The 24,075-nt window shown below is 31.6% G+C and overlaps 2 protein-coding genes and 1 pseudogene across 3 annotated transcripts; 2 read left to right on the top strand and 1 right to left on the bottom strand.

Moving 5' to 3' along the window:
- The first annotated feature begins 201 nt into the window (after positions 1–201).
- Positions 202–1,760, top strand: LOC107613795 (histone acetyltransferase). The gene is made up of 4 exons (XM_016315950.3): positions 202–458; positions 540–654; positions 792–918; positions 1,068–1,760. Exons 1-4 carry the CDS (start codon positions 358–360, stop codon positions 1,544–1,546), a joined length of 822 nt encoding a protein of 273 aa, XP_016171436.1. The 5' UTR covers positions 202–357; the 3' UTR covers positions 1,547–1,760.
- On the bottom strand, positions 1,740–11,045 carry LOC107611696 (uncharacterized). Of its 2 annotated transcripts, none has more exons than XM_088497525.1 (5): positions 10,476–11,045; positions 10,162–10,347; positions 6,835–7,344; positions 2,956–3,214; positions 1,740–2,713 (listed from the first exon to the last, which is right to left on the bottom strand). In XM_088497525.1, the coding sequence occupies exons 1-5, from the start codon at positions 10,890–10,892 to the stop codon at positions 2,076–2,078; spliced, it is 2,010 nt and encodes a 669-aa protein (XP_088353651.1). In that variant the 5' UTR covers positions 10,893–11,045; the 3' UTR covers positions 1,740–2,075. The 2 variants fall into 2 exon arrangements, with proteins under 2 accessions (XP_088353651.1, XP_088353652.1); XM_088497526.1 differs by having other exon boundaries at positions 6,835–7,332; positions 10,476–11,038.
- Positions 11,046–19,186: 8,141 nt separating this feature from the next.
- On the top strand, positions 19,187–21,766 carry LOC148549975 (protein FAR1-RELATED SEQUENCE 5-like; annotated as a pseudogene).
- Positions 21,767–24,075: the final 2,309 nt, after the last annotated feature.

Genomic DNA, 24,075 nt, shown 5'->3' with positions numbered 1-24,075 from the left:
AAATTAAATCAAAATTTTAGCTACTATTTTTCTGACTATTTGACTCAACTTGAAAGTTGATAGGGCTGATTACGAGGAGAACACAAGCTCATCTCTTCTTTATCATCTAAAAATAAAAAGTACAAAAAAAAAAACTCATTTTCAATTATTTTAAAAAAGAATTTACTCTATATATGGTGTTTTCCCCTATTTTTGTCATTTAATAGATGATAGATGTGATGGTACAACAACACACACTTGTGCACAAAGAGTGACGCACAGGGTTTGTGTGTTGAGGCATTTTGTTTTTGTTTCTCTTGATGAAACAAAGGAAGGTGTTTGTGTTTGTGTTTGTTTCTCTCCAATAATAAGCATAAGATGAGAAGACCAAGCCCCAGGCAGTTTGATTGTGTGAGAAGAGGTTGGCACAGTGAAAGACACCAACCTCTTAGAGGAACTCTCATTCAAGAAATTTTCAGGTTCTCCTCTTTCTCTTTCTTCTTTTCTTTTCTTTTCTTTTTATGCCTTGTATAATGCATAGATTTTATTATTTAAATTAGGGTGGTTGATGAGATACATGGCTCTGCCACTAAGAAGAACAAAGAGTACCAAGAAAAGCTCCCTATTGTTGTTCTCAAAGCTGAAGAGATTTTGTACTCTAAAGCCAACTCTCAGGTAAATAAATTAAAACCCTCTTCTTCCTTTTCCCATTTTTTTTTTAATTTATTTTCAGCAATTTGTGAATCCTGTTTTAATTTATTATATTATACTAATATTTATTTATTTTTATTTAATGTTTGCCATTGTTTTAGCACGAATACATGGACTTCAGAACAGTTTTGGCTAGAACTAATGAAGCCATTGACACAATAATCCGACGAGATGAGATTACAGAAACTGGAAATGGAAATGGAAAGTATTTGCAACCTTGCATTGAAGGTATATGTTATTATTATTATTATTTAGCTGTGAGAGTCGTTAAATAATTTGACAGGTTTGTCATCTAACGGCTCTAGCTATTAACTTCACGTGAAGATAACTGCACTGTATGAATGATTTTACATTGTGTTATTTTGGTTATGATTCAGCTGCTTTAAATTTGGGATGCTCCCTAACTAGAACTCCAAGGAGTCAAAGAAACAAGCCAAGGTGTTATCTTAGTCATAGCAAAGAACAAGCTCCCAATGTTATTCATCACACACCACAAAACTTTAATACAAGGGATAATGCAACAAAACCATATCATGTGTCTAAGAATGCTGGTCCAACAAACACAACAGCAACTAGTAGCAGCAATAAGAAACAGTGTTTGTCGCCGCATCCACCAAGGTTGTCTTCAGTTTATCCCCTTTATTACCATGGAAACAACAACATTCGTTTGGAAGAGTCCCAACATGGTTTCAAAGCCTCACATAAATCAAATGCTAAGGATTTCGGACCTCCAGTTATGGGTGTTGCTCAGAAACTTGTGGCTAATGGTGATCCTGTTCAAACCACGCCGTGCGCAAACAAGTGTGATCTTTCATTGAGGTTAGGCTTAGGCCCCATCAATAGTACTAGCTTTTAGTTTTGAAAATTAGTTGAAGGTTAAGGAAATGAGAGATTGGAGTTTCAATTGGATGAATCTATGGATGTAGTTTGAGAAATTGAGGCTTCTAGACTGATGTTTTCCTGTTATATGCTTACTTTGTATGTCCATATTATTAGGAATATAATGTTACAGTAGTAATGAGTTATGTAAATAGCAACTTCAATCTGAATTTTAGTGGAGGATGAATTGGCAAGTCTTTTTTTTTCTCTCTCTCTCTTTCTATATTTTCTGTTTATCCAAAATACAAAGACAGCAGAAGCGTGAGTTAAGCCCAAATTTGGTCTCTGGGATATCAATCGTATTACTTTAGTCTCAAAAATTCGAAAAATAGGACTAATTTGATGCATTTTTCAGAATACAAGGGACTATTGGGATCTCAGGGACCAAATTGGTACAAATTACCAATTTTAGGGACCACTTTTGGACTTAACTCGCAAAAGCAAACCTTTTTGTGTTTACTATCCCAGTTCTTGTTTTGTATCCTAAAACAACTACAGAACAGGTTTTAATGCCTAATAGCAGAAGAAGTTGATGAAATGGTGCTATAATGGAAGTCAATCTGCAATTGCCTGTGAAGAAATGGATTTGAAACATTCCCTTTCTTCTCTTCCTTCTCTAGTTGCCTAACTGGTATAGCAGCAAGAAACCTCTTGATGAACCCTTTACAACACTCTTTTCCATGGCAAACCGCCTCGAATCTTCTGCCACTACCATTGCCGCCGCTGCCGCCAACAATGTTTCCCCTTGAAGCACCATACATAACACTAGATTCATCAAACTTCAATATGAATGCTTGTTGGCACCCTTCATAGAGCCTTTCCCCCAATGAATCAATGACATAGTAAGCATCCTTTTCTACCTTTAGAACAAAGAAATGGTCATTCCAACTCACTATGTATATTCTTGGCTTGTTATGATTTTCATCCACCTTGGTTCTTATCTCATCCCAAATTTGGTCAAAGGACATAGCACCTTTCAAGCATTGGAACTTCTCTGGGGAGAAAAAACCTGTATATGATTCTTGTGGTACAACAATTATGGGTCTCAAATTGGCCTCTAGGACTGTCTCAAGGTCAAAATGCTTGTCAGGGAATAGATTCAAGTAGTAATCACTCCTGCATAGTTTTCTCCATTCAGAGGAACCTATGTTAACACAAATACAAGTAAGATTATCAGTACTCAATACCATATATACAATATGTAAATAAGACAATTCTATAAATTTAACAAGTTTAGATCTTGTCTGCAAAATGTCTTAGGATAATTATACTGAATGATTAAGAAACAGAAATAAATTGGGAGACAGTAGAGACAGATACTATACATAGCGTTTTTGTCTTAACATGTTAATAAATAGGCAAAAGTAAAGTAGATATAAAGTTGACCTTGTGTGATGAGGTGGTCAAATTGGGACATTGTTGGCATGTTGTGGTTGGAGTGGAGCCAGTGTGCTATGAGGGCAACTAACACTGTGCAAGCACTGTCGCCAGAGGCTTGTTCACTCATTTGGTCAAAGGAAGCTAAGAACACGTTTGTTTTCAGCTTTAATTTCCCATCCCTGCTTGAAATCTCTTTGCTTTTCCATCTGCTTGAACTGCAATTCTTGTCTTCATAGCGTGAATGTGAAGAAACTTCATGTGATTTCTGCAGAGTTCAACATCCACATTAAATTTTTAGGTAACACAAAACTCTGTAGTGTTCAATAAATACTTCTTAATTCTTGCTATAGAGTTTCTTGTGAAAAAAAAAATGAAAAGAAAAAAAAATTCTTAAATGGTTCCTCACAATTATTTCAAGACTAAAAAAAAAAAATTATTTCCGATCCTTAATCTTTATTTTTGTGAGACTGGTTAGCCCTTCTGTCGATATTTTTCTCTCGATATTAATGGAATAAGTCTACGTGACATGTTAAACTGTTGATTTATCTGTTAAAAACCAATTAGAATTGACAAATTCTTTTTTGTTAGGAATCTCATTGTCTTTTGGAATAATTGTTGGGCCGTTTTGTTTTCTTTTTATTACATTTTTTAAATATATTGATTAAATTTATTGTATAAAACTGAGAAATATTAGTGATTTTTAAATTATTTTTATTTATAAAAATTAAATAGAGGATATATTAGTGACTAACTTGTCACATAAACATATTTTGTAAAGATATCATTAACGGAGATACTAACCAATCTCACAAAATTAAATATTAAAAATCGAAAAAGGTATATTTTTTAAAAGAGCCTTATGATTTTTCAAAAGAATTACTCATAGATTGGGATGAGTATTAAAAAAAAAATGCATATAAGTGAGGTTTAATTTTATTATATAATTGAGTATGTGAGTAAAGACGACAAGTTAAATTTTATGCTTATCTAAAATGTTTTACCAGCATCTCGTGTTAATGTAAGATTTGAAAAAAAAGATATACCTAAGTGGTATAATGTGAACAGAGATAACTCATCTATTATTTTATGACTCTCCTTCGTTTAATATTAATTATAATATAAATATAATTTAAATAAATTCACACTCCTTAAATAAAAGAAAGTTACAACCTCTCTTTGTATTTCTACATTCTTACTCTATATTAAAATCTTTCACCTTATTAAATAACATCTCTCCTCTAGAAAAGTAACATTCGTTGCTCAATGTAATTGCATTCTGTAACAGGGAATGAAGCCTATGAAGGGGACCGCTCTAAAAAGAATAAGGAGGACAAAAGTAAACTACTAATTTAATTTAAAAGAATGATAGTGTTGATAATTTAGTGTTTAGAAAATAAAAAATATATATACATAATGCTTAAAATATAAATAATATTTGATAAAATATTTAAGATATATTTTTTACCATTTAAATTTTGCCATATTTTATCACAGTTCATTCTTAAATATTTCTTACCAAATAAAAATATTGTACTTTTTATTAATCAATGTTAGCTTTTTATTCATTATATCTTATATTAATATTTTAGATTTATATTTTTAAAATTGATAGTTTAAAATTTAAAATTTAAAATTTTTAATTTAAAAATTAGAATTTAAACTTTAGAATTCAAAAATATTGCACTTTTATTTTTTACGAAATGGATTAACATTTTTTATAATTTATTTTTAAATATTTTTTACTCTAAATAACGAGCGTTGCACTTTATCGCACATTATTTACTTTTAAAGAGACAAAGCATATCTTATTTGTTTTCGCAAGAGCTTAGCGTGTGATTGGTTTAATTTTTGTAAATTGGAGTTGATTTGATTTAATTATATTAAAATTGATTTTGATTTAAATTGAGTTTATTTCGAGGTGATTTATGGTTGGATACATTAATATAAAAGTAATTATAATTAATAAAATATTATTTAAATAACAATGACTAAAATTATTTTTAGATGTAAAATTATTAAAAAAATAATAATTATATTAAGATTTTAATATTATTATTTTAACAATTTTTATATTATAAAATTTTAAATTATAATTTATTATTATATAAAATATTTTCTTAAATATTATATGTATATTATATTTAAAATGTCTAATAATTATAAACTATAATAATAAAAGATAAATAAATTTATAAAATTAAACAATAATAACAATAAGGTACATAAAATAAAATGAAGATGGAAGATGAAGAAGGTGAAAAAAGATAATTTAAAAATAAAAATAAGATAATCTTGTATATAGAACAAATGAGAAAAATAAAAAAAGATAGTTAAGAAATAAAATGAAGATGACTGTATAAAAGGAAGAAGGTGAAGAAGGATAATTGAGAGAATAAATTTTAAAATCAATTCTCAATAGTAAGAATTGAAAGCAAAAACTACAAAATTTTACTTCAAGGTACATTTGAGGGTAAAAATCATGTTAAAAAAAATCATCCAAATAAGTTTAGTCTAGCGTCCAAGACTTTTTAACGTGCGTTCATGAATGCTAAACCAAACATATACTTAGACTTAGTTTGGTAGACAGTTTAATTAAGCTCATTTTAAAAAAATAATTTAAATAATAAATACTTATATTAAAAATAGCTTATAAATAAGTTATCAAAGTGGTCCCTGAGATTCTCGAATTGTACTAATTTAGTCTTTGACTTATCAATTGCACCATTTACTTCCCGAGATTGTAAAAAATGCATTTAGTTGGTCTCTCGCCTCATTTCCGCCGGCAATGACGCAGCAAATGAGTACCATGTTGGAGCTTGCTTGCCTCTGCCGCTCTTGGGCCCTAATCCCATCAGAGCTTACCTCCGCCGTTGCTCAAATAAGAGCCATCTTCGCCAAATGCAGGCCTTCATGCTTATCACAGGTCTTGTTGAAGATGACATACTCTTCTCGCGATTCATATATGCCTCTACGTCGCTTGATTTTTCCTCTTATACCTACTCTGTATTTTCCAATACCTACACGCACTGTCCTAACACATTTGTCTACAATAATAATATTATGTGGGCTCTCTCTTCCTCCAATGCAGCTGATCCAACAGAAGGGCGAGCTTTTTAGCTATGATTATACTCGTGATCTCCTTCTGGAATCAAGCCGGAACCATCTTGATCGGGCTATAATTCCTGTTCGGCAAACGTTGTGGCGTCGAGTTCAAGCATGATGGTGCCGTTGTCGAGTTGGAAATTGCTGGAAAAGAAGGCTTGGGAGGCGCCGCCGCGAATTGCGAAAATGGTGAGATGGTGTCCTGCGAAACACAGTTGACGTCGAGAAGAGTCTAGAAGGGCTCCGGGAAGATGCTGAAGGCAGAGACAAGCTCCAGCGGGATCAGGGCCCAAGAGCGGCAGAGGCAAGCTCCAGTGTGGTATTCATTTTCCATGTCATTGCCGGCAATATGGTTAAATGGCTAAAAATGAGGTGAAGGACCAAATAGATGCATTTTTTACAATTTTAGGGACGCAAATAATACAATTAGTAAGTCAGAGATCAAATTTTGTAAATCTCAGGAATCATTTTAGAATTTAATTTTAAAAAAAATTTTATTATCAGCGAAGTCATTTTTTAATTTTTTTATAAACACTTAAATAGTTTCTTAAAAATTATAATTTAATTTTAAAAATTATATCAAATATTAATACTATAACTTTTCGTAAATTAAAAATTATAAAAAAAAAATTTGAACCTATTTAAATTGGCCCTTAATTTTATGTCATAATCTTTATGGAATAAATTGACTATTTACCAAATGGTGACTATTTAGATGACGAGATTTGTATATAAAATATAATTAAAATTTATTTGATAATTTAATATAGTTAAATTACATACCGTGAGAGCACTTGAACGAGTCGTGAGTTGAAATTGTTGTTTAGTTGTGATTGTATTGGATCCAAATTCAGTGAAGCTTCTAGTCCGTGACAACTGCAACCGGCTCCTATTCGCTGTTCCATCCAAACGCGTCCTTGGCGCCGATGACCCCATAAACCTCTCACTCTCGCAACACCCATTTTTATTACTACTTTTACCGAGTCTGGACCCCGAGTTTTGATCATTTTCAATTATAATACTACTATTATTACTACCACTACTCCCACTGCTTGATGTGGACTCGGACGAGTCATCTGAGTCAAACACGGGAGATCCATCTGACTCGTATGGACTCGTTTGTTCCGTTCCAATCCCTGTGTGATGTAGTTTTCCGTTTTTGCCCCTGTTGGTCAAGCTTGTTAGATACTTCACTCTTTCTATGATGGCGTGTCTCTTTGGCTCAACCGAGTTTTTAATTGGTCTTGCCGAGTCATCCTCAGAATTCTTCATCTTCATTAACTTCATTGAGACCTACCAAAAGTCATTCATTAACTAGTATAAAATATTAGAAAAAATTTTAAGTGTACCAATATATTACTATTTCAGTGATTTTTAATCATTTATTTTAATTATAAAAAATATATATAATTAAATTTAATAATTAAAATTTACTGAACTATTAATATACTAATATATTTAAATTTTTTTAAATATATTTTTGTTTTCACCTTATCTTTAAGTACTAATTTGTCAAGCATAAGAATTTGGACAAAAATACAAAAAGATAGAAATATAAAGGTTATAAAAATTTAATTTATTTTTTTTATAACAAAAGAATTAAAAAATATATAATTATAAAAAATTGATAAAAATAATAAAAAATAAAAAATAAATTGTATCTTTTATTAATATTTACGTGTTTTTTCTATTAAGAAAAATATAAAATATATTAATTCTGAATATAATATTTCTATTTATATTTTATCTGTCAAATATAATTTTATGTTTTTGTATTTTTGTCTTAGTGTCTCGTATATATAAACGAACACAATCTTATATACAAGGTTAGATTCAAATCCCAACACTTACTTAAATTTTAAACGGACAAATACTAATCTAAATTAGTTAGTATAAAATATACCTAAGTCAACGAAATAACTTCTTAACGAAAGATTACTAAATATACATGGCTCTTAAAAGTCATTAAAGTTTAATAAATTTCTTAACGAAGTTTTTATTTTCTCAAATTTTATTGGATCAAAACATACATATAAACATCAACTTGTCTTTTTACTCCCTCAATTCATCAATCACCGTCAATATATATGTGAAAGTTAAAATTTTATTGTCCACAGTGAAACGGCAAGAAATAATACTAAATTGAGAATCAATATTAAAAAATTATTTTGCTTACTACGTTTTTGATGGGATCAAAAGTCATAATTATTGCTCATCGTCGTCGTGAAATTTAAGTTCATGCCAATAGATTTGCACCTTCCTTTGTTGACACGCGCGTTTATTGCAAGGAAAAGATATAATTTACCAAACATGCATGGATTACCAAATATAAATAATTATAATATGTGTAAAAAAAATTAGTTCATAAATTAGTTATTTGTATGTATTGAAATATAAAATGTACATTAAAAAATGTGGAACAACACATTTATATATGCAAATATATAGTAATAAATTTTGTCCTTAATATTTTGTATACATATATAATATTTTTGAAAAATAAAAAGGAATTCTAATAAAACTAGTTAAAGATAATATAAATACAAAATTTTAGATTTATTATGCATTAAGTTCATTAAATATATAAAAACTTTCCTTTTTTTTATTAAGCCCATGAACTAATATGTGTCCTAAAAAATATATATTAAATTTATTATTAATAAAAAATTTAAATTTTATATATTTTTTATAAAAAAATTTCAATCGTTATTAATATGTATCTTAGAATACATATTTGCTAAATAATAATACAAGTTTTTCTAGAATCAGGGTCAAATAAACTTTATTTGGAAGAATATTTGGACTTTGGAGAGAAATGATGTAATAGGGATGAACTCTATGCAATTAATGACTTGATGCAACAACATAGCGTTTATTTTTTTACATTTTGCTATACCATTGGTGTAATACTCAATTATTGGATTTTATGATGTTTTTTAAAATTGTGTGAACAGTATAATATGTCCCTTTTATTGATAATATGCTCCATTGTATTGTATATTTTAATTTAAAATATACAATACAAAGGAGCATATTGTACTATTTCCACAATTTTAAAAAATACCATAAAATTCAATGATTGAGTATTACACCAAAATTTTTTCAATATACAAAAAAATTAACCACAACATAGGGCATAAACTCATTTGTTTTTACGAGGTTGTACTAATTTATTTTCTTGGAGGACTTGAGGTTGTAAGTTGTAACGTTGTGTAAAGAGGGACAAAATTATTACTTGATTTTCAAGACAATCTTTATTTATAAAAATTGATTTTTTGTGTCAACTTTAAAAACATTAATCTTTTAAATTCATTTTATTTTTAGTTAGAGAATGTTTTAAAAAAAAATTAAGATTATCTTTCTCAAAAAATTGAAACAAATTTGCTTGGCTTTCATTTTTGTGAGTGTGCTTATTTAATTGGATTGCCCAATAAATGCACTTAAGGTATAAATATAATTTTATATAATGTATCTTATTAGTATGTGTCCTAACAACATATTTTAATAGTATTACAAAAGAAAAATATTTGATAAAAAATTAAATATTAACTTTTTATATATATATTTTCAATATATTAAAAAATTAAAAAACTTATTATTATACTTCTAACAAGTTCGATATATTTTCACTAAATATATATAATTAATCTATTATAAAAAAATTATTAAAAAAATTATTATATTCTTAATACGTATTTTTTGTGTCCAACTATGTTTTAATAAAAAACAAAAAAAAAATTCTAGACACGCTCAAACATATTTAAACCATTACTTATCAGCGTATCCAACCTTATTCTGAACATATATTATTAAAATAAATTTAAAAATAATATATATTATTAATTATTAAAATAAAAATTATTTTAAATATTTTATATAATTAAAAAAATAAAAATTAATTTATATTTTAATATTAATAAATATCATAATATCACTACCATTTATTTATAAAAATATTTTATATTATATATATATATGTAGTAAAAATTTTAAATTTATGCGTATAAATATTTTATATCTATATCAATGTCGGTTACTGTATAATTTAGAAAAATAAATAATTCATAGAACTAGAAAGTAAAAATTGAGGAAAATGAACATGGAACGTACCGAAAGGGAGGCTTCGATGGATAAGCCATTGACCCTCAATTTGATTGGAAGCTTTCTTTGAAGATTCCAATGAGAAGAAGAATTGGACTCCGTCTTCTTCATCATCTCCTCCTCCACGGCAACGATCGTCGAAGCTTTTCCGACCACCGTCATTTCGCCGTCGGATTCTCCCACTACACCCTCTCCCTGCATTTCATAATTAAATATCAATTAAGATAATTATATAATTAACACACACATCTTAAATTATATTAAATTTCAGACCAATTGTACGACATAGATATACTAATCGTGACTAGGATTGGAGTTGTTACATATAAGACATGAAAATCAAATGCGATGTCTAAGGCATGTGAAGAGCTGAGGAGAAGATGGAAATTGGAGAGGTCACGTGCGTCCCACGTGAAAGAAGTTGCTGTGGTGGAGCTGAGGAATCTTGTAGCGGGAGTGGTGTGAGTGCATCGTGATTTTGGATTCCGATGAAACGGAATCATGAGAAGTGATGAGAGAGGTTGTTTAGAAGAAGAAGGAGGAGGAGGGTTTGGTTTCTTCTTCGTAGAAGACGACGTTGATGTCTCTGAAACAATCTGAATGGCAACCTTGTCATTTGCGGCGGTTAGAACCCTTCCTCTTGCTCCAAACAGTCCTGTGTCAAGCTTCAATTGATTCAGTTTCACTGCGTAGTTCTTCTTCTTGTCGCTGCTCGTGTGGTTCTTACCCAACAACTTCATCTTCTTCTTCTTTTTTTTTAATTAATCACTCTTGTTCTGCTTATGTTGGATCAGATGAAGAAACAATGACCCATGGGTGTTTAGTAGAGAGAGAGAGAGAACAGAGGAATAGACAAAACATTCCAATGAGTGTTAATTTGGCCACTGATAGCTACTTTCCATAATAGTTATGTTTAATAAAAAAACAAAATAGTTTTTTTTTTTTTCCTTTTTCCTATTTTTTAAAAGTTGGGGTCAGAGAGAATGAGTCACTCTCTTCTCCAAATTTCCGTGTGAGGGGACTTCTTCGGTCTACACGTTTTGTGTTTCATACATTATTTTGCCTCCATTTATTTATTTATACATGTATTTAATCTAATGGCATTTATTTAAAGTCATTTTCTAAAAACATATGCTTCCTATTTTATTCTAAACGCTTTAGTACTTGCCATTTGAAAATTGTAAACTCCTTGTTTTCTTAACGTGATTTTCAACCCCTTTTGTTTTTTTTTTTTTGAGTGGGCTAGCCTTAAGTTGGTCATTTATACGAGTATTTTGGGTAAATATTTAATTCGATTATTGTCCATTCTAAATTAAGATAAGACAATCTCTATTAATAAAATACATTTGATTGCATATAGTTAAAGTTAACTAAAAAACTAAATTTAATTTTGGTTAACAAAAAATTTTGTTTAGGTTAATAAATTAAACTAATTTTAAATAATAAAATTAACCATTAATCGATTATAAAATTAATAAATTGATTTTTAAAATAAAAATTAATTTTAAAAATAACTGATTTTTTATGAAAAAAAATCGGTTTTTCAAGTAAAAAACTAATTTTTAATCTAAAAACTAATTCTTTTTTTTTTAGAAAACATATTTTTTAAATTATGCAAAATCTATCTATCTACTTAATATATTTAAATTTGGTTTTTTTTTTAACTGATTAAAATGAGGTGTCAATTTCTCATAAATTTATTTTTTTCTCTAAAATGAAAGTACTATTCTCAATTCTAAAATTATTTTAAAAAATATCTTTATTATAATTATATAAAATCAATATTTAATGCATTATTAAACTAATTATCAATCGAAAATATTTTTAATCATTTTAATTATATTGATACAATTCTAATTAATTCTCATTTATTATGCAATAATTTTATTAGTGGCAAGTTGTTAATTTAATGGTGACCCATTAATAATAATAATAATAATAATAATAATAATAATAATAATAATAATAATAATAATAATAGATATCAATAATTAAATGCTAAAAATAATTGCCAAACATTGCCTACCTAACTTCAATTAGTTAACAAATTTAATTTTAGTTGCTATATTTTATTCTCTACATAATTATGTTAATTGTCAATAAATTTTTTTAATTATACATCAAATCAATATTTAATACATAATTATGTTAATTGTCAATAATTTTAATTTTCAATCATTCTAATATAATTTTAAATTAATCATAATTTCCGACAAGTTAATATCGATATCTACCTTAAAAAATTAAAACAAAAATCTATGATTTTAATCATAATAAAAATGTATATGATATGATAATGTCTTATTCAATCACGGTAAATATATGATGTATAACGTAAATAATAAAAAATTAATTTAATAATAACTAATTTATATAATTATTTTTGTTTTAATAAAGGCTATATATAGTTTTTTTTGTGGTTCGTGAGCCTAGATCTGAGAGTCAACTCATTTTTTTTAATTTATTATTCTTCTTTGACTATTTCATAGAATAAGAATATATTCTTCATTTTTCATCCAAGTTGATCCTTTAAGGTACAATTTATAATTTTTTATAGTATTTTTATATATTCATTCTATTATATTATTCATTTGATAATTTAATGATTGTTCTTACTTGAACTTATTCTTTTCATCTAATGTTCCAGTGCGATTGTCTTTTGCCGCAATCGTTTATAATGCACTACATCCATCAAATATTATCTCAAGTTGTATTCACTGATTCGGATTCTAATTACATAGATGTAAGCGTCTAACGAATGGCAGTAAACTCTATTTTACCAAAAGATGGTTGGATCTACTCACATATTATGACCAACTTAATGGAATGTGGGTAAAGTTAGTTTTCTTAGGAGGAGCTCGATTTTTTATTGAGGAATTGTTTTCACGGAGTTTTGTAGACCAAGTTCAGGTTCCATCCCCTCTATGCTTTCTACATCTGCCCGAAAATTTTCAAAGTATAGCACATAATGAGATTGAATTTCCTCAATTTAAGTTCGGTTTTGATAAATTCGTGTCAAACTCGGAGATGCAATTTCAATAATTGGTAAATATATTCAAATTTTCTTATTTTAAACTTTTTGTAATTAAAATAATTTTATAACAGCTTTTTTTTTCAGAAATTATCGGCCTTTTTTTGCATCAATGCAATGTCATTAAGGAAAATAAAGGTCATTTTAATTTCTCGGTGTGAAAATTTTATACCTTGCTGCATTGTGATAGCGAATAATGAAGCTTATTTAATAAGGAGATGGTCTAAATTTGTATAAATTCTAAATGTTTGAACTTATGATGTTATTTTAGTTGATTGTCGTTACGAGAATGACTCTAATCTATACATGTCTAAGGACTAGAATAGATTAAATATTATTTAAATAATTTAGTTCTAATATTAGTATTTGATTAAATTAGTTTTAAATTAATTTAAATTTAAATTGTTGTCTCAATTTATATATTACGGCTATTTTTTTTTAATATGTTATTTTTAAATTTTTGAATATGAAGTTTCTTTCTTTTTCGGTTTTTAAGTTATTTTTTTTATTTGCTCTCATTATAACTAAGGAAAAAATAATTAAGTTAAAAAAATTGTATATAATAAATATTATTTTTATAAGACAATTGTTTTAATCAATTATGTAAAATTATTGTAAATAAATAATAAAATAATTAATAATTAGGTACAAATAAATTAATAATAATATTTATTAAAAGTTTTACACGTTCAATAATATGTTTAGTTGTGTTTAAATTTTGATAATACGTTTAACTTACTTATTTTATATAATGAATACATTAGAGATTATATCATTTTTTATAAAATATGAAATTTTTACTCTATATTATTTGACAATTATTTATTTATTTAGTATTATATTTTTTTCTCTTCTTTAAATATTTAGATAATATATATACCGAGAAAGTATTTTCATTAAATTAATCATAAAGGTTAATAAAATATAATGGCATAATTTTTACCTAATTGTAGCAAGTATCTCCATTGAAAATATTGCCTATATATATATATATATATATATATATATATATATATATATATATATATATATATTGAGTAATACTGATGTTTTACAATTATTTATCATTTAGAGGATTCATAATTCAGACATAGTTTTTCTTCTGTTTTTTATTTTTCATACCTAATGGCTGCTAGTTATGATTTTATCAATAGTATTACCTATGATAAATTATGTGATGAAAAAGTTTGGAAAATAAAGGTAAGAATTATAAGATTATGGAAAGTTCCATCCAAATTTGACAAGAGCAAGACGGCTTACATAGAAATGGTTCTAATGGATGATAAGGCTAGTTGATTATTTTTCATAATTCTTTCAAGTGATGCTGGATCCAGTTTATAAATATTTTTAATAGCTTTATAAGTGCTAATAGCTTTTATACTTAATTTATTTTACAGTGTGATAAAATTCTTTGTTCAATCAAGAACTATTTGGCAAAAATATTTGAGAATGATCTGATCGAAGAAAGGATATATGTCTTCTCAAATTTTGTGATTAAAAAATCAAGCAGAATTTATCTTTCAATTGCACAAGTGTGTAGAATAACTTTTAAAAAGGAATCACGTATAATAAATACAGCTAATGATCGTAAAATTTCTAACAATCATTTCAATTTTCTTACTCATGCTTATATATTAAAACAAATAAATGAATAGTCTAACTTATTTAGTATGTAGTTAAGTTATATTAACCTACACAAAATTATTTTTTTATTTTAATTTTTTCAAAAAATTATATAATAGCATCATTTTATCGATAACATAAATTTTAACATTTAATTTATGCAAATGCTTAAAATTTTATTGTGATCTTTTTAAAGGTATATCATTTTATTAATATATTGTTAGTTTTATCGTTTAGTATAAAATAAATTAGTAATTTATTATATTATTCATTTATTTGTCCTTAATTTAATACTTTTAATTCAGTTTTTTTTTCAATTAGATATTATTGGATTCTTGACCGGAAAAAGAGAACTTATATCATGATCAAAAACAGAGAGAAATGGTCATTACATTGTGGTTGATCTTCATAATTTGCAACCCAATTACTCAATTATCTACGTGATCACCAAGCAATCAAATACATACTTATTCTCCAATTTAAGAAACTTAACAAATGCATTGGTAAGCATATTGATTTAACCTTTTATTTAATATATTTGTTTACGTTATATCTATAATCATATTATATCTATTTTTACGTATATATCTTTTTAAAAAATACTCTTAGTATTAACACATGGTGTATTAGATAAATATTTTAAAATTAACTACAACATATGATAAAAATAAAAATTAAACTAAATAGATATTACAAACACAAATACAGACACAACACATTTAACCCAACTCCAAACACAATCACAGCAAAGAACTCCTTAACTCACCCATTTAACTACCTCACATATTTTTATAAATCTACCTAGGAATTCCCCTCTTCCGCTAACCCGGATCATGAAACTCATCATAATTTGGGTCTAACTGCTACCTGTTACAACCAAGCCCACAAACAGCCATAAATCCAACTAAGTGAACAAACCTAGCGGCCACTCAACGACATAAAGAACAAATCTGTCGTGCGTCACGTGCTCGCCATCGCCGCCCACCCGTCGCGCCGTCACGTGCTTGCCATTAGAGTAGATTAATAAAAACGATTAATAACTACATTAAAGTTGATACACTTAACACCAGATTAAGAAAAATCGAATAATGTATGATATTTTATTTTTTTATTAATCAAATTATTATAATTCATATTAATTTTAACAAAACAACTTAAAATTAATATTTTAATTTTATCACGTGCATGACACGCGCTCCGGCGCTAGACTTATTAGCTTCTCAAAGACACACCTATTCCTCACTTTCCAAGTGCTCCAACACAGCGCCGCGATGAAGAGGATCTTTTGTCTACCTTCGATTTGAGCCGCTGCCCAAGATAAGGCTCGTTGCCACCAATTGATGAAGGTCTCCTCTTCTCTCTGCCATAAGTCAGGGGTTATTAAGTTTAGACTCCAGATTATTGAAGACAGAGGGAATTAGAACAAGGCATGAGAAATTGATTCATCTTTCAGCATGCATCTTGGGCAAGTGGCGGGGGTGGATGCAAACCGGCTATGGATTTGTTGCAAAATCAGAAGTTTTTCATGAAGACTCTTCCATAAAAAAAAATCTTAATTTTATGAGGTAATTTCAATTTCCAAATGCTATTTTATACTCTGTTGTTCTGTATGTTCTGAGGCATCAATGAAGTAGGAGAATGAAAGAACCCATAAACAACTTTGTATCCTGACCCAACTTTGTATATACCATATTTTGTCCAGCATCAATTAACTTCATCCTCCTCCTCTGTTGGTTTGATGGAAAAAATTTTATTGCATATATCAACTTGAAAAATTGACTCAATCAGGTTTCTGTTCCAGCTTCTATCAGGATTTAGTAGCGCACTAACATAATACACTTGCAAATTCGGTGGGATTGTCACTGCAGCTTGAGGGACATTAAAGGGTAATGGTGGTGGGAGCCAGGGATCATGGAAGATGTGGACATTAGCACCAGAGCCTATTTTCCATAACAAGCCTTTCTCAATCACCTTGCAGCCTTCAAGAACACTTCTCCAGCCCCACGACGGTATGCTTCCTATCTCTGCATGTAAGAAATCTGTATATCTGAAATATTTAGCTTTGAACATTCTTGACAGTGTAGAATTAGGGTATTTCATTAGACGCCAACATTGCTTGCCCAATAAGGCCAAAATTTGTGCCCTTAGATCTTTGATCCCCAACCCTCCATCTTTCTTCGGTCTCGTCATTGTATCCCATTTAATCCAAACCATTCTTCGTTCTGCGCCTTTTTGACCCCACCAAAATTGCGATAGCATGCTATGAATCTCAGTTAACAGCGTGTCCGGGAGCTTGAAACAAGAGAGTGTGTAAATAGGAATCGCTTCCCCCACCGCTCTCAATAGCGTGTGCCTGCCACCTGAGGACAATAAACTTCTTTTCCAATCCATAATCCTCTTCTGAACTTTATCCTTGATAGCTCCAAAGGTTGCTTTCTTTGATTTCTGAACTATGGAGGGCAACCCCAAGTATTTGTCTTGGGCTCTAATATGTTCAATATTTAATGTCTGCGCAATTAAAAAAAAATTAAACGTTTAAATTTTATTTGTATTAAAAAAGTTACTTAATCAGAAGTTTTTTCTTGATTAATTTTATTTTTATTTTTTCTTTTCTATAAAAAGAACATAATGTATATTTACTATTTAGTCAATTAATTTTTTTGTTTTATATTTTATTATAAAATTGTTATTATCTCATATAATTTTTTATATAAAAAAAACATTTCATAATCAATCATTTAACTTTAAAAAACTTGTATTTAATAAAGAAATTAATCCTTGTATTTTGCAGTGAATATTTTTTTTAATTTAATTATAATTCATTGACAATATAAAATAATTTATACAATTATATAATTATAATTGTTCTTTTAAATTATTATTCATACAGTAAATATAAAAGTAGTTATTTTTATTAATTCGACATTGTGTAATTAAATGTACGTATAAAACGATTTTATATTTACAATACATCAAAATGAATTTTTTTAAAAGTAATTTAGAGTATTGTATAATGTTAACGTGGCAGGTGCTTGTTGGGTATTGATGATTAGGTATCTAGATAAATAGCCAAACAGACGATGCGCAACGATTGTAACACAAAGGCCACACCAAATGAAGGAATCACGTGCCCACACTACCAACTTCTTTTGTCCCTTTTTTTATTTTCCAAAATCTTGGAGTAAATACTAAATAGTAATGGAAAGTTATCCCGTATACCGATGTGAATGTGCGGAATATGGTATTCATTGTACCACTAAGTAGGTTGTTTTAAATTTGTCCATTAGTGAAGGGCAAATAGTCCAAAATAACCTCAAGCATTCTATTAAAATTACATTAAGGACTGGCTGTGAAAACAAAGTTGGAGTGGAGCTTGTTAAACAGCATAGCTAGCATGAGTTCCGAAGTTTTGGGCTTGAGCCGATTTAGAGAAAACCCATATGATTGTTGTAAGAAATAGTTTTGCAAGTGTGAAGTAAGATCGAAGGTAAAATGGAGTGAGAGAGTGGATGCGGCGGTCCAGTGTTGGGTTGTTCAGCTCCGAAGGAGTGCGTTCATTTTGTGTTGAAGGAGGAATGACGTATTTCAGTGAAGACCAAAGTGGGATGCCGGTGAAGGATAAGGTCAGTAAGCTCTTGCCTATATGATGTTTAATGTGATTTAGATTTTGGTAAGATTTTGCCTATGCTCGGTGGGTATTATGGGGGGAGGGGCACATCGGTTTGGAACAGTGTATGTCGATGCAATAAGTTTTTGCTTAGAAACCTAGATGATGGTGTGGGTTTGATGGTGTAGATGGGTCTAACCGTTAATGGAAGAATATAAATTTGTATAGTAATTTTATTGCGTAGCCTAAGGGTGCTGTGATTGTGGAAAGTTTATTGGTATGGAATACCGAGTTATTTTGGGAGTTAGTTTAGTAAGGTACTTTGTGATGTGATTTTCAAGGAAGATGATTATTAGTGCAAGTATAGCATGTTTAAATTTGGAGTGTTGGTGGTGGCATCACATTCATGGTCTGTCCTTGTTCTTCTTTCCGGACGTAACTAACATTCTGTTTGCTCAATTTGCTTCAGTATTGCTGAACGGTTTTGCAAGATACAGAGTCTCGGGGGAAGTTGGGGCAGCAGAGGCAAGGCAAAATATTTTTTTAATGTCTTCTTGTAGCAGAACGATCCACGAATTGGATGCAGATGATGAAGAGAATTTTAACGTCTCCGAGGATAGCGAAAATTGTGATACAATGGTATGAGTGGCTTTGGTGTATAATTTAGTAGGTTGTATAGTAATTGTAATTTAGGATCGTTAGCGGTAACCATAACTAGTCAGCTTGTCTCTGTGTAGGAGACGCCGGTGGATACATGGATGGAAACAGAGGCAGAGGAGTTGGAGGGAGAATCACCGGATGAACGACACGGTGAGCAAAATGGCAGTACTGAACATGTAATGCTTAGTCGTGCACAGATATTAGAGATGGACTTCGCTAACCCGGATGAGGCGTGTCGTTTCTATGAGCAATACAGTCGAGCAAAGGGTTTTGCCATGCAACAAAGGAAGAAAATGAAGAATAGGAAGGGTCAAATTGTTCGCTACACGTACATGTGCAATAGAGAAGGATTTAGACATAGAAAATGACTTGAGATGCAAGATCGGAAGAGGGAGCACAAGGTTGTAACCCGTTGCGGGTGTCAGGCTGAGATGAGGATAAAACGGAAAGCTGATAGTACCAGTTGGTATGTGTGTCGTTTTGTGGATGAGCATAACCATGACCTTCTTCCAGCAAAGTTTGTGTTATACCTGCCAGCTTACAGGAAAATATCAGATGTTGATGTAGCCCACATCGAAAGTTTGAGGCAAGTTGGGATTTCAATTCCAAAAATTTATGAGTCTATTGCTGCCCAGGTGTGAGGGTTTAACCTAGTTCCGTTCAAAAAGAGATATATGTATAATGTGGTTAGGTGGCAACGTGCAATGCACTGCGACGATGTGAATGCCGCATTACGGTATTTCAATTCTTGTGCAAGGACAGATGAGAACATGTATTGGCGATACCGGGTTGGGGATGAACAACAAATGTGTGATCTGTTTTGGAGTGACGGGTGTAGTCAACATGATTACAAAATATTTGGTGATGTTTTGGCATTTGATCCGACGTATGAGCGAAACAAGTACAATCTACCGGTGATTGTGTTTTCCGGGGTGAACCACCACAACCAAACATGTGTCTTTGGCGCAGCCATGGTGTCTTCTGAAACAAAAGCGGCATATGTGTGGGTGTTGGGAAGGTTTTTGGAGTGCATGGGAAGGAAAGCGCCTAACGCAGTTATCACTGATGGGGATAGAGCAATGCGGCTTGCCATTTAGGAAGTGTTTCCAGAGGCTCATCACAGGCTTTGTGCATGGAACCTACTGAAAAATGCAACCGTGAATGTGTGTAAGCCTTGCTTCACAACTCTGCTTAGACCGATGTTGAGGTTGAGGAGTTTGAGAGGCAATGGGAGGCAATGATGGATGAATGTAGGGTGTGGAAAGTAGAGTGGGTAAAGGATTTATATGCTAAGAAGATGTCATGGGCAACGGCGTACATACGCGGATGCTTTTATGCTGGGCTGATGACAACATCTCGATGTGAGTTACTGCATGCGAAAATGGGGAGGTTTGTGGAGAGGCGATACGGAATCTTAGAGTTTGTGACGAACTTCCAACGGTGTGTTAATTTCCTAAGGGATAATGAGGAGGAGCTTGACTTTAGGTCGTTGTATGGGAGCCCCGTGCTCCAAACTCAATTTCCAGAGCTAGAGAAGTCAAGTGCACTGAACTACACGAAGGAAATATTTCTGTGTTTTAGAGATGCATTGAAGAGAAGCGTGCGGATTACTATTGTAGAGTGCAACAAATTAGATGATCGGACAGTTTATGTGACACAAAAGTATCGTAGGCCATAATTCCGGTGGACTGTTGCCCACCATTTTTTAGAGGATTCCTTTTTTTGTAGTTGCCTGAGGTTTGAGTCGTTCGGAATACCTTGTGTGCACATACTTGTGGTGTTGGTGCAGTTGGACATAGGTTGTCTTCCAGAAAACATAGTCTTGGAACGCTAGTCGAAGACTGCCAAAGTTGAGCTGGAGGGGTCTTCCCCCATGAACGAAGAGGGGGATGTGAATGCAATATACAAGGTCCGAGTGGGTGCTTTCCTGCAGCATTGTAAGCGGTTGGCAAGAGTTGCGTGTATGCGAGAGAATGATTTCAAGAGTTATTTAGAGAAGATATTGAAGAAACTACTTTATTGGAAATGAAGAATGGTGTTGGGACTGTCGGTAGGTGTAGCATTGATGGTTCCGAAGAAGGAGTGCGTGATCCTGTTGCGGTTCGGACTAAGGGAACTGGGCGTGCTCAAGAGCCTTTTGGGTGTCGGGGAAGAAAGAGGCGCAAGTGCAGCACCTGTGGTATAGTTGGTCATCGCCGAACTCGTTGCCCGAGCAGTCCACCAAGTCAGCCAACATGTAGCCAAGACCCGACAGAAGATATTGTACCCCAGAGTGAATCACAGAGCCATGGCCCGGTACGTACAGTGACTTACCTTTCTAGTTGGAAAAGTTTGTGTTGATGATGTGCTATATGGACGTCAAATATTTTTCTGGCCAAACCAGTTCAATATACTAAGTAGAGTTTAATGAATGATTAAATAACCTTGTGGGGCTCATTGTGTGGCATACAGAAATATGTAGTATGAGTATTGGTTTGAATTAGCATATCCCTCTTTATTAATGGATTGATTGGTGGGTCCGTTGATTAAGTAAATGATAATGATCCATTTCATATGCAGGCACTAACATTGACATAAAGTGAGGAATTTGATCCTAATTTCCATGTGGTTCGTAGGTGGCCGGTGATGAAGACCAAAGCCAAAGAGGTAGCAAGACCGTGCGTGTCATTGCAACCCCGTTGACCAATAACTAAAGTCTAGAAGGAGGAGTTCCTTTTGTTGGGAACTACACCATAGTGGAATTTTGTCTAGTAATTAGCTAATTTCGCTTGTGTATTGATCCATATGTTTGTGGTTGTGGTAAGTTATGTGCTTGAATGGGATAGAGTAGCTAATGGAAAACTTTTCTTTGTATTCATTTTTACTATGACGTTAGCAACATTCAGCAAGACAAATGAGCAGAACTTGTTTGTTTCCCAAAACAACTTCCATGTATACCCTGCAATATAAAATTGACATTCTCATTATGCGTTGCGTCCTTATTGTTAGCTGCTTAATGCATTATATTGTTCCTGATATGTGTAGTTTACAACTCGAGAGTTGATGGGTGAAAGAATACTGAAACCATGAAACTTTCTTACTAAATTGAAGCTCCGAATGGGTTTAGCTAAAATAAAGGAAGAATTGACATCATTAACTTTTATTTAGTTAGAATAAATTTCCGTGTCTAACCAGGGTACATTAACCCATCCACAAGGCTAATCATAAAATACATATGTAATTTTGATATTCATCAAAGATTTCACTAGTTAGATAAAACAAGTCAAAAGATAGACAGTCTATTGGGTAGTGTTGTTGAAACTAGCACAATTTCTGATGCCAGGTAACCTAACAAACCAGATAAATAAAAAGAGGAGTTTGCGCCAAAAAGAGTCTCACTGTTCTAACTACCACAACGGCCTATGAGATCCGCACCGTCGGTCCCTTCGTTTTCCCTGTTAGGCCTGAGAACCATGACAATCTTATGGTAGTCCTCATAGTGAGTTTAAATCATTTGTAGGATCTGAAGGAGCATGCCCTCCGAGAGGTCCAATTTGGTCTCCAAGTTTACTATGTAAGCGTCCACATTGGCAACCTTTAGCTTGATGCCTTGCAGAATGTAGCACACAACCGTTCAGAGTTTAATACATTACTTAGAACCCAGATGTGAAGCCCAATGCTTTCATTATCGGGTGTAAAGGGACCTTCCAGCATAAGAAACATATGTCGCATTTGTATTTAGGGTTTTTCTTTTCAATAAAGTAGCGACACATGCTTCACCACCGGAGTCCACAAGAAAAGAAACCAAAACTCATCGCAGCGGAACACTTCATGGGGTTTCACTCACTGCCACTGCTTGCTATTAACATGGCATGAGGATAGTAAACACATACACCTACACAACGTTCAAACCACGTAGGGTCTCCACACATACCTCAGCCAAATCAACTAGGCGACCAACTAAGCTTTTCTCCTCATTTGTGACAACGTCACCACCACCATCGGCTGGCTGGACAACTGCTTCAGCGGAGACTATTAAGGTATGACCATGAGGTTAGCATGTGAGACTCTTTCAATCAATCTTAAGTCACAAAAAGAGACGCTACCAACCACTACAACACTCTAAGCATCCACTACAGTCACACCAACAAGAAAACAAACATAAGAAAAGGGAAGTCAGCAACACAAACCAGGTCAACACTATGCTCCAAGTTCATGCTGTTATCCTGAATGGTACCAAGGGCATCAAAGGTGTCAACGCGGAGCCCGTCATTGACCTTACAGGAAAACAGTAAAGAAAATTTTAACTCACAAAGATCCGATTTTATCAATGTGATCAAAATAACGGCAGAGAAAGTTTCACCGGCCATGTAGGTGGCTTACCCGACACCAGCAGAAGAATCCTGAGAATCTATAAAAAATGGGTCGAACGTTTCCATTTCTCTACTTGTGGTGTTGGCGGTGATAATTGGGATACCACCGTCTCCAACTTAAAATAAACACAGCTTTGTGTCCATTAACACTATAGGGATTTGAGCATAAATGGGAGATGATGTGGCTGTCACCTATCAATGTCATCAAAGGAGTAAAAGGGAGGGTAACCACTCCACTTTTTTATTCCTTTCGTATGTTTTGATTAGCGGAATACCTGTGGGCCTTCGTCCTTCTTGTTTCTGCTCAATTCCACACAAAACGTTAATTCACCAAATTATTGGATCTGACGGCGTTGGTTATGGTTCACTCTGCCCATCTTGACCTTTGATTTCCTTATCAGTGGAAGGTAACACATCAATCAGGGCTATTGTACAACCAACCTTGTGGACACAAAACGTTGTTGATTTCCTTCTTGTTTCTGCTCAATTCCACACAAAACGTTAATTCACCAAATTATTGGATCTGATGGCGTTGGTTATGGTTCACTCTGCCCATCTTGACCTTTGATTTCCTTATCAGTGGAAGGTAACACATCAATCAGGGCTATTGTACAACCAACCTTGTGGACACAAAGTTTCCCGCCCATTAA

The sequence above is a fragment of the Arachis ipaensis genome, chromosome B8, assembly GCF_059453495.1.
Source record: "Arachis ipaensis isolate K30076 ecotype BB chromosome B8, ASM5945349v1, whole genome shotgun sequence".
In the NCBI taxonomy this organism is placed as follows: Eukaryota; Viridiplantae; Streptophyta; class Magnoliopsida; order Fabales; family Fabaceae; genus Arachis; species Arachis ipaensis.
This window is presented reverse-complemented; position numbering and strand designations above follow the sequence as displayed.